Here is an 11,532-nt window from a genome sequence, read left to right as displayed (position 1 = left end):
TTCTATAAAGTTGGGCAGTTCCAACTTTGCAAGGACAGTCTGGCGCTTCTGACTCACAGTCTGTAAGTACATTTTTTATATTTAAAGAATTTGTCCCTGTCGATTCAAACGCAAGTTTTGAGCAGTGTAGAGTAGCGCTTGTTGTTTGTCATTTCTCCGATCACAAATCCAGACATGGTTTTATGTTTACGCGGTGCAATACGCAACGCATAAAAAGAGAGTATAAGTCATTATAATCAGTAATTAGTTCCCCACTGGATGCAACAAATACCTCGTTTGTAATGGGTATAAACACATTGCATTACACCAAATACACAACATAATGTTCTTTTTAGCAACGTCATATGACCCCTTTAAGTAAAAAATAAATAAATAAAAACATACAAAAAAAATTAAATCCACTATTCATCAAGGATATTCGAAAGTGAACTATTTCTTAAAGAAATTGTTCCTTTTATTTACTCTCCCTCATTTCAGTACAAACCTGTGACTTACTTTCTTCAGTGGAACATAAAAGATAATTTGAGAAATATCTCAGTATTTTTTTTCATACAATGGAAGTATGTGGTACCCAAAACTGTTTGGTTACCAACATTAATAAAAATATATTTTTATGTTCAACAAAAGAATGAATGTTATACAGGTTTGAAACGACATAAGGGTGAGTAAAAGAAGACAGAATTTTGATTTTTGGGTGAACTATCCCTTTAAGAAATAGTTCATTCAAAAAAAAAAAAAAAAAAGTAAAATTCTGTCAAAAAAAACTTACTCTAATAAGTTGCATTTATACAAAGCAAGTACATGGAACCAGTGACTTTCACAGATGGTTTGAAGACCATCTCACATACACTCTTATCATTACTTACATCACTCCTGGTGTCTGGCGACGGGTCCTGAGGATTGAGACACGCATGGGTCACCTTAATCACATGCTCCAGCTTGCGGGGCTGTTCTTCCACCTTTGCGGCTAAAAAGAGAGCTGCAGGAGCAATCACCTGCACAGCACATGCCAGAAACAAAGAGGTTAGAAAGTCCTGTCCAATGCAGCCAGCTGTTTTTATTAAGGTTTTTAATAAAACTTGTGGAAGGATAAAGCACATACATTCCGGTGGAAGCGAGTGAAGGACTGGATCATGTAGAACCGATGCATATACACAATGGCAGTGTTAATTGTAAGTTGAGACCTAATGGTCCAAAGTTAAGGATTTTAACACATTAAACACATTTAAGAAAACAGCACAACTGCCGAACTAACACACTCAGTATTTCAAAAGGATCATAACTACTATTGATATTTAGGAGAGCATAACAAGCCAAAATTTCTTGACCAATATGCTGGGCTTGTCAATCACAGATTAATAATGTAATTAAATCCTTCTATTTTAATTCATTAGAGGTACTAGCATTTTTAAAGACACAGTAGAACCATTATTCAAATGTAAAAGTGAGAGTACTCACTCCTGACAAAGGGGGAAAATGCAGCAATTTTCCTTTAATCTAAGATAAAACAGAATAACTCATATTCTCTCTATTATTATATATTCCATAACTGTATCAGAACTTCTCTCCAGCAGGGCAAATCAAGGTATGTTTAATTAACACTAACAGATATAGGTTTGGAATGGCATAGATAACAAATAAATCTAATAATAAGGTGTAAACAAATGGTATAATGAAGAAACAATGGACAATTGAGAGTGGGAATGGCGGTGACACCGGCTGCGCTATTGTTCAGTAGGAGAGACACCTCCAGCTAGGCCCTGCGGCCTAAACTAAACCAAAAACACAAAACTGGGACATACATCTTTTATTCCGTTCGCCTTAATTCACAGGTTTCACAATACAAAAGGCGTGTTTACTGGTAGAGCCGTTTCAGGTCATTATAATGTTGAAACTCAACACCACACATGCCGCCCAAACCGGCGTAAGTCTCCTCAGAGCAGCTGCCGAGAACGACGCCTCACAAACTGAAAAAGATACACGTTGAGCCGCTGTCCCATGTCCTGCAGCAGGTTAGCAGCTTGCTGTCGGTACGAGAGCTCTTTGTCGGGATCAAGTCCCGCTCGGCGAGATGGGCTGTTTTCGATTTGTTCGCGCGTGAAGTACCATTTATTGTTATTTAGCGAAAGCGAAGGGAACGAAGCCGCCATTACTGAGAAGGACAATGTTTTAAAATTTCACTGCGTCACAGGAAGTGCGTCATCGCCGGCTGGCGGTGTGGTTTGAATTTAACCCTTTCAGAACTGGACACAAAATTATCTTTATTTCTACTCCAAATGCATCCATGAATTAATTAAAATGAATAATTTTCTGACAATTTTAGTAGTGTTTTTTTAATTTTGTTTGCAATGCCCAGATATAAGGCAGGGCTCTACGTTTACTTTTCTTTTTGCTGCTAACTTGAAACATTTAGAAGCACGTTCAAAATTTTAGGAGCACCTTATAATCAATAATCCAAAATCTGACCAAAAATTAGCCTTCCCATTAGGAGGTGATATTTGACTCCTTAAAGTGATTTACAGTGGAAATTTGTTTTTACCTTTGTAATGGCATTTTTCTAACTTTATTAAAAGTGTCATGTTTTATGTCAAATTCTTTAAAAATTATATTTTATAAGCTTTTTAACAATTCTAATTGAAACAACAGAATGAGAACAAGTAGAATAAGAAATATAAGTTACCAATCAAATCAGTATTAACAAAATTAATTTGTAGAGGTGGCACAGAAGAACACAAAAGTGGCTTGTAGGTGTATTTTCAGACATTTAATGAGGCTCAGAGGTGGCATGAGTGCAATTAAATCCATAAATTCATGTTGAGATTAATGTTTTAAATATAAAAATTTGAATATAGAAATATTAAATGATTTAAATAACTGAAAATATACTTTAAAAATGAAACTAATCCTGCCAGCAGGTGGCGGCAAGTCACGGATTTTATCACTGAATCATTAATTCAATTGATTCATTCAAACGGCTGATTCATTCAGGAATGAAGCAAGTGAAAAGATAAACTTTTGAAGCTCCCCTGAGTGCAATCACAAATATGATGATGATGATGATGATGATCTGGTCAGTTGCACTGGTGCTCCTAAATATTTTTTCATAGTCACACGCAGTTGTTTTTAGTCGCAAATGCGACTGAAATGGTCGCACTGTAGAGCCCTGTAAAGGATATTATTTAACGAAAACTAAATTATACATTCATGCAAAATAATTTTACATTCATGTTGGTTTTAACAAATCAAGTGCTTTTCTTAAACAAACAAACCGTATTCAACTCCAAGGCATACAAATAGCAGATACATTGTTAAAAAACGACCAAGCACACAACTTTAAAACATATTAAATATACAAAATATCATATCAAACATACAAAAAAATCATTCACAACTTTATTTTTTAATCCTTTTAAACGAAAAACTAAAATATTACAAGACGGCATTATACAATCAACTTATTCAACATTATAACAGAGGCATGGCACAAAATTAAAAGGCTAAATAAAATAATATATTAAATATACTGAATAATACATTAAACTATATTGTGTACAAATGTATTGTATCAGCTATATTTAAGTTTTAGTTGACATTTACTTGTAACATTTGCTGTAACTTTATATATGATGATAATCATACATTCTTTGTAAGTAGGCTAGTTTGAGTATTACAATCGTCCAGTCCTTTCCGAAACAAAGGTTCTGTCGAGAGAAAAGGACAGTGACGAATGCGGAAGTGTTTATGTTGTAACTGGTTTAGTTGCTAATACAGTGGCGTGTAGTCAAATAAAATGACCGAGTCTAAAGCGAAAAATATCAGCGCTATTCCAATCGATGGATTCAGCAATGTTCGCATCACATCATTATGGAGCTTTCTACAGTCTGTAAGTTTACAGCAACATTACATTCTTTTTTTGTGGTTCACATAAAGCTAATCCAGAGTTCCGTATGTGTTTTTTCAGTACAACCGAGGCCACGTGTATTAAGTAAAGAAAACGTATATTTGTGTAAATAGGAAGAACTAGTAATAATCGTGATCTGGTTTCCAGGTTGACTGGTCTGAACCCTGGCTGATGGGTCTGCTGGCCTTTCATGTCTTGTGTTTTGCTTTCACCATCCTGTCCTGCAAATACTACCGCCTGCAGATCTGTCATTTTCTCTTAATGGGTGAGTTTTTGCAATAAAAATATTATAAGAGAACATGTATAAAATTATAGTGGAAAAACACAGCATTAACTTTCTGAAAAGATTACATGACAACCAACAAAATGTGTGAATTGCGAAAGTTCCCCAAATATCATTTAAATTGATTTAGTTATATAAAATATGTTGGATATTTATACACCAGATAACGCAGTATTTCTTTTCTTTTCAGTCGCTATGGTTTACAGTGTAGAATACCTGAATGAGCTGGCAGCGATGAATTGGAGGTGATCATATACCCACCATAACCCCCTGACATTAAGGTGTATATGTTTTATTGTTATACTGAACGTGTCTGCATTTTGTTTTTAGGTCTTTTTCAAAGTTCCAATACTTTGATTCAAAAGGAATGTTCATTTCACTAGCATACTCAGTCCCGCTCTTGCTCAACACTGTTATTGTTGTGGTAAGTCATATAAAATACAACAATATGCATTTCATCTTATTAATTTTACTGAGTATGTTAACTTGGTCAAGCTTTTGCCATTGATTTAAACTTAAATCTATGTTTTTTTAGGCTGTGTGGGTATGGAGGACCTTCTCAACCATGACAGAATTAAAGATAATGCAATTAAAGAGAAAAGCTGCCAGAGAGAACAAAAAAATGCAATAGAAGACATGAACAGGATGTGCTCCATTTCATAATGTCCAGTGGTGGAGGGCAAATATAGCGAAAGAAAAGACTGTTTAGTATGGTGTGATCATTAGAAAATATGTGGTGGTGAAGGTTCTTAAGTATTATTTCAGGTTGCTGATGAATGATTACTCCACCTGCTAGCTGATGCTCCATGGAACATTTGATTTGATCAAATCACAATACTATCAAACCTATTGGACAAAGCCATCAACTGTATTATGCAACTGTTTTGTGTACATATTGACCATTCCAGAGCTCAATATTGCTTATTTGTCTGTTGTTAACATTGAATGGATTGTATAAAACCCTGTTTTTGAGTGTAGAACATGTAAATTGTGTATTTATGTCAATAAACTGAATGTTTTTTTTATAGATATCATTTTTGTTTTCTTTTAATGTTACCACTACATCAAAGACTGAGATGCACAACTCCTTAAGTCTAAGACCACATTGAAAGTTAATTTATTTAAACCTTCAAATAAACAAAGTTTTAGGATTTTTATTTTGTTAATATTAAGATGAACATTAAAGGAATAGTTAAACCAAAAATTAACCTTTGCTAAAAATGTACTCACCCTCAGGCTTCAAAGATGCAGATGATTTGTTTCCTTCATTGGAAAAGATTTGGAGAAATGTAGCATTATTGTGATGTTTTTATCAACCATTTTGACGGCACCCATTCACTACAGAGGATCCTCGCCAATTGATCTTCTGCAGTGAATGGGTGCTGTCAGAATGAGAGTCAAAACGGTTGATAAAAACATCACAATAATCCACAAGTTATCCATATGACTCTAGTCCATCAATTAACATCTTGTGAAAAGTTGCATTTGTTTTTAAGAAATAAATGTATTATTAATGCATTTTAACTTCAAACCATCGCTTCTAGCTAAAATAATCCATAATTAATAATAATGCTTCCTCCACCCCCTGTTGTCCCCTCATCAAAACCCACGACATATTTGTTTAGAACAGTTTTGGCTTGTAAACGGTTGATCTGTGCACATTTCTCTCCTGATTCAGAATAAATTTTTTCTTTGCTGTTTTTTCTTTCTTTTTTTACTGGAGGTAGCAATATTACGGATAGAGGATTTTAGCCAGAAGTGACAGTTCAAAGTTAAAACAACTTAATGATGGATTTGTTTCTTACGAACAAACAACTTTCACTTCACAAGGCATTAATTGATGGAATGGAGTCGTGTGGATTACTTGTGGATTATTGTGATGTTTTTATCAGCTGTTTGGATTTTTATTCTGACGGCACCCATTCACTGCAGAGGATCCATTGATGAGCATGTGATGTAATGCTTAGATTTTTTTTTGCTTACAAATTTATCCAAATCTGTTACAGTGAAGAAACAAACTCATCTACATATTGGAAAACCTGTACATTATCAACAGATGTTCATTTGTGGGTGAGCCATTCCTTTAATATTTTTAATGTTAATATATATATATTAAAATATATACATTAATTTCCATACAAATTATTATGCAGATAATATAATTTGCAATGGAAAAGTATCACATTAGTAAAAAAGTAAAAGAGAAGATTTTTTTAATGAAATATCTTTCTTTAACCAGTAGAGGGGGCAGTATACCAATTCCCCAGGGTTTAGTGTAGCACAGTCCATAAATGTTGCAGTGCACCCTATATGGTCAGTCACATGCATGCATGCATAATTGGACTATTATAAGCAGCTTTGAAGACCTCAGGATTATACAATCCATTGAGGTGATGCTCAAAATGCAAAGCTAATCATTATGAAAATCATCTGGCCTCAAGGAGATTTTGAATTTTTGATGTGCAATGATGGTGATTTGGATTGCGACTATCAGGTAACACGCTTCACTTGCGCAGTCTTGAGATCTCATGCTGAAACTAACAGTGGCAAAACTTCAAAGTCACTACCATCCTCCCGAGTCAGTAAAATGAAGTCATATTTCATAAGATTATTGACTTTTCATTCTTCATTATTCACTCCCTCTTTCTCTCTCTATGGGAAAATGAGCCGAAAATCCAACTGTGGATTCCAAAATGGGTTTTTTTTTTCATATAGGTGTGATGTGTGATGTTACATGATATTCTTTTCTGGAAAGTTGTAATGTTAACAATCCTCCTCAAGAGTCTGGAGATTGAACATTCATATGTTTCAAAGTGAGTTAGCTGTAGTGAAGCCAGGCTTTGGCCCAGCATTTTCATTTGGTTTCTGTGCAATTCTATGGCCAATCCACGAGAGCAGTTACACAGGAACCATCTGAAACAGGTGCTCTGTGCTTTCCTGGAAGGCTTTCTGCTTTCTGAAGAGTCCTGAGATGTCAAAGGCCTGTTTTCTGTACACTTAAAAGGAAGATAAATGAGTTTTACGATGTCAGAGGATTTGTGGTTTTCTGACACAAGAAGTATCTAGTGAAACCTCCTGTTGCTTTGTTAAGAACATCCTTTCATTTCACTACCTTCATGGTACAAAAACGAGCCAAAACTATTAAATCAACAAGATATTAGTCTTCCAGCATCATTGAGGAGCTATGTTTACCAGAAAATGAGAGGAACAAAAAAAATTAAGTCTCCTAAACAGTAAAAGTCTATCAGCATTTAGGTGTTAGAATGTACATTTATGTTCTGTTCTAATGCATAATTATGTTTTTATCGTAAGCTTCATTCAAACATGGTGATGATACCGAATCTTCTTTCTTCGCAGCTGTGGCTCACTCTGTTTTAAAGGGTCTCACATGCAGCATCTGCAAACTATCCAACTACAAACTCCTGGTGCTCACCAGTTAAAACTACAAAGAAAGAATACAAATATTCTCACATTCAACTTTTATCTTTCCTTCAACTTCACACTTTTTCTCAGCCACCCCAGGGTGACAAAAAAGTTCAGATCCTGGATAAATTGTGTATCATTAATGTTGTGAATTCTTTATATTATATATCTTTAATACTATATACTATTATTAATACTTTTATTTTATATCTGGTAAGAGTTTGGATTATGTAAATATGCACTACGCAACTTGTAGTGTGATACGTGTTTGGCGTAAGTGACGCATTATTGGTTAGGCATACAGAGCGGACAGAATGTGACGCAGTGTCCACCTGTGCAGCATCGCTAAGTGCAGGGCAAAAGTTACTGACGACAAACTACCTTCAATGCATATCAGTGTGTATATGGTGAAACACTGCACATAAATAAATGGTGGAAAGAAATTTGATGACTCCGACTCACTGATCAGAGTACTGAAGTGGTTAACACCATTAAAGAACCGGCATTAGTGGGGCAGTCCCCAACAATTAATGCCACTATTAATGCCACATGCTGACTAGTGGAACATTTAAGCTAAAAAGCGTTCACCTGTAATACTTTATTAGATGGTAAGTTGTGTGGTTCTGTTCATATCCAGTTCACATCTTTCAGATAATGCAGGGTTTCCCAAACGTTTTTGTCAGCCTTTAAGCTAAAAATTTACTTGAAGCACATGTTCACAGTTAGTGATGGTTAATGGTCACATGATATGTAGGTAAGGAAATTAATTATTTCATTTTTTTGTTAGTTGTTTTAATTTAAAAAGTGTTTGTTATTATTTAATTAGCTTTTCATCAATTCACAAATCCCAGTTTGACAAACACTATTCTTATGTATTACTAGCCTAAGTCAGCCTAACCTATTTAGCTGGTCTTAGCTGGTCTATCTGACCCAGACCAGCTCAAAAGTGCCCAAACCACTATAAAACCAGCCAACAGAACACTCTGACCAGGTTGGGAGACTAAGATCAGCAAACATAAGCTGGTTTAAGATAGATTTTACATTAGAGAGAGTCCCTCCTGCTTGAGAGAATAAATACTATTAATATTAAATATTAATAAATAGACTACAAAGAGAGAAAAATATTCTCACATTCCTCCATTTTCCTTCCATCTCCACACTTTTTCTATAGGGTGACAATGGATGGATTGCAAATCCAGGATAAATGATGTATCGTTAATATTTAGGGACGTTTAGGCTAAAAAGTGTTAATTAGACACCAGGTTTTGTGGTTTGGAGTTTGTATCTGTTAATTAATACAAGGATTTTCAAACTTTTTTGTCAGCTGAACCCTTGTGACATATAATATTTACTTGAAACACCCCGAGATTTTAAGTTAATATTTCAATAATTTAACAACACATTCACAGTGTTCTGATGTTGGTTAATAGTCCCAAGACATACAGGTAAACAAATAAAATATTTTATATTTAGTGTATTAATAATTTTATTATTTATGTATGTATTAATTGTTACTAGTTATTTAATTTTACATCTTTATTATTTAATTGTTAGATTTTAATCACCTCACAAACCACCTTAAGTTCCCTCACAATTTGCTGACCTTAGTTGGCCTAGCCCGAGCCCGACCAGCTCAAAAGTGTCCAAACTCCTATAAAACCAGCCAACAGACCAGTCTGACGTCTGACAAGGTAAGCAGACTAACTAAGACCTGCAAACCAGCCTAGGCTGGATTTTTTTTCTCAGAAAATTTCCCTCCTTTTAGTACCACCCAGTATTAGCAAGTAGCAAGTCATGGCTGTGATGTAAACATGTCACATAAACAACACCCTACTCAGTGTTTAAAAAAGTTTAGCACTGATTAACATTCCTTTCTGGTGAGTGTCTAATAATAAAATTTAGTACAGTGAATTGCTCAGATGGTCAGATTCATGTAAATGTTTACAGAAAGAGTGAACAAGTTGTGCTGTCTCTGTATTTATGGCTTGCATGGTTTACTGTAAACGTATCAAGGCTATTGATCGCTTGTGAGATGGTTCAGCTGAAGTCTATCAGCTCAATAGGACAGTGATGCTGTCTGTCTAGGAGCTGCTATAAGAGCTAATCAGAGGTCTTTGCTTTTCCCAGCATCCCCGACGCTGACTGCATCACACTTCCGCCCAGTCACATGACCCAAACGCTGCATTTTCCCATCATAGAGCAAAGTGTGTCAGTGCGGTTCTTCCAGAGAAACCGGAGATGGCACACACACACTTGGATGCACATGCCGTCTAGACGTCAGAAATTCTCTATTAATGATTTCCTTGAAAGCATCGCAAACACCACCGTTGCGTAATATTGGTTTGACTGGCAGTGTTTATGCCAAGGTTTCTGATGCCTGGCTAAATTTCTGATCTTCACTAATAATCCAGGAAGTACAATGGTGCTAACAGGAACTGCGCTGCCGCACAGCACTTATCGTAATGTAAGGGATATGTTGACTTGGAAATGATGACGTTGATTACAAATACTCCCTGATCTTTCTTTTAATTCTGAGGCTGATGACTAAAAAATGGATAGATGGATGTGTGAATGTGGATATAGTTACATTACAAGCAAAGGAGATTAGCTATAGCGAGATTAAAAATAAGGCAGACAGGTTGTTTTCAGCATGAATTATATCATCGAGTCACATTTTATTTCATTGAAATGTTGCTGTGAAGTGCACTGTAATGCCATGACACCATCAAACAATACGCTGTGTCACTATAACTAGAGCTTTACAATTTCTGAAGAAAACATGGGTCACTTTCCATTTAATAAGCAGAAATAAACATTTCTTATTATTATCAATGTTAAAAATAATTGTGCTGCTTAATGTTTTTGTGGAAACTGTGATATGTTTTTTTGGTGAATAGACATATCAAAAGAACAGCATTTATTGAAATGGATTATACATGTCTGTACTGTCACCTTTGATCAAATGAATGCATGCTTGCTGAATAAAAGTTTAAATTTATTAAAAAAAATATATATTGCTGATCCACTTATTGTACAGTAGTACACGTTTTCATCAAGTCTTGCATTTACAAAAAATAAAATAAATAAAAACACATTTACAGAAAAATATAAATGCCATGATACATAAATGTAGGGATGTGCTAAGAAGAAAATACAGGACTTTTAAATATAAAAAATAAAACTATTAATATCAAATCTGATAGGAAACACAATGGATTGCACAAAAGTGGATATAAAAAAGTATGATTTATGTATGACAGGAACTTTATCACTTCTTACCATTTTAAAGTTTGTTTTTTGAAAGAAATATATCCTTTTATTCAGCAAGGACGCATTAAATTTATCAAAAGTGACAGCAAAGTAACGTATAATGTTACAAAAGATTTATATCTCAAATAAATGCTGTTCTTTTGAACTGTCTTTTTATCTAAGAAAGTTTCCACAAAAAATATTACACAGCACAACTGTTTCAACAAATAAATGCAAACTTCTTCCAAAAACCACAAATCTTACAGACCCTAAACTTTTGAAGGGTAGTGTATGTGACGAAAAAGAAAACAAAACTAGATATTGGGGGCCAATAACGTCTCCAGAAGAGGGGTCTCATGTCTTGTTGAACTTTATTTAGACCCTCTTAACTTTGGGAGAGGCTATAAAAGGATTTATTTTCTTTTGGGAGGACGAAGCAGAACATTCCAGAGCCACACAGATATCTACCACTTGTTTTTCTCTGCAAGCAAGCAAAGACAGTTCCAATGTTGTTTTTATCAGGAAAACATGCGGTTGACATGGGTGTGTGAAACGTCCTTTGCTTTCGAGAAGATGGGAGGGAAGAAGGTGGGTGTGTCCGTCTTTTTCCAAAAATCTGGCCACTCCATGACCTTCAGTTTGACCTTCTCTCCCACTCCTCCCTACTATCTGTCTC

General features: G+C 35.0%; 2 protein-coding genes across 3 annotated transcripts in view; one reads left to right on the top strand and one right to left on the bottom strand.

Moving 5' to 3' along the window:
* Positions 1-2,190, bottom strand: part of LOC107664179 (cyclin-T1-like) — an 8,610-nt gene extending 6,420 nt beyond the window's left edge. For both annotated transcript variants that reach the window (XM_016454649.1, XM_016454650.1), the window contains exons 1-3: positions 1,981-2,190; positions 1,103-1,184; positions 867-995 (exon numbers count right to left, since the gene is read on the bottom strand). In XM_016454649.1, the coding sequence (XP_016310135.1) occupies positions 867-995; positions 1,103-1,184; positions 1,981-2,150 (381 nt within the window). In that variant the 5' untranslated portion in view covers positions 2,151-2,190. The remainder of the gene's footprint in view (positions 1-866; positions 996-1,102; positions 1,185-1,980) is intronic.
* Positions 2,191-3,714: 1,524 nt separating this feature from the next.
* Positions 3,715-5,213, top strand: tmem18 (transmembrane protein 18). Its single transcript, XM_016454652.1, has 5 exons — positions 3,715-3,883; positions 4,049-4,166; positions 4,375-4,429; positions 4,515-4,608; positions 4,720-5,213. The coding sequence occupies exons 1-5, from the start codon at positions 3,791-3,793 to the stop codon at positions 4,813-4,815; spliced, it is 456 nt and encodes a 151-aa protein (XP_016310138.1). The 5' UTR covers positions 3,715-3,790; the 3' UTR covers positions 4,816-5,213.
* Positions 5,214-11,532: the final 6,319 nt, after the last annotated feature.

The sequence above is a fragment of the Sinocyclocheilus anshuiensis genome, unplaced genomic scaffold, assembly GCF_001515605.1.
Source record: "Sinocyclocheilus anshuiensis isolate Anshui unplaced genomic scaffold, SAMN03320099.WGS_v1.1 scaffold67, whole genome shotgun sequence".
NCBI classification, from domain to species: Eukaryota; Metazoa; Chordata; class Actinopteri; order Cypriniformes; family Cyprinidae; genus Sinocyclocheilus; species Sinocyclocheilus anshuiensis.
This window is presented reverse-complemented; position numbering and strand designations above follow the sequence as displayed.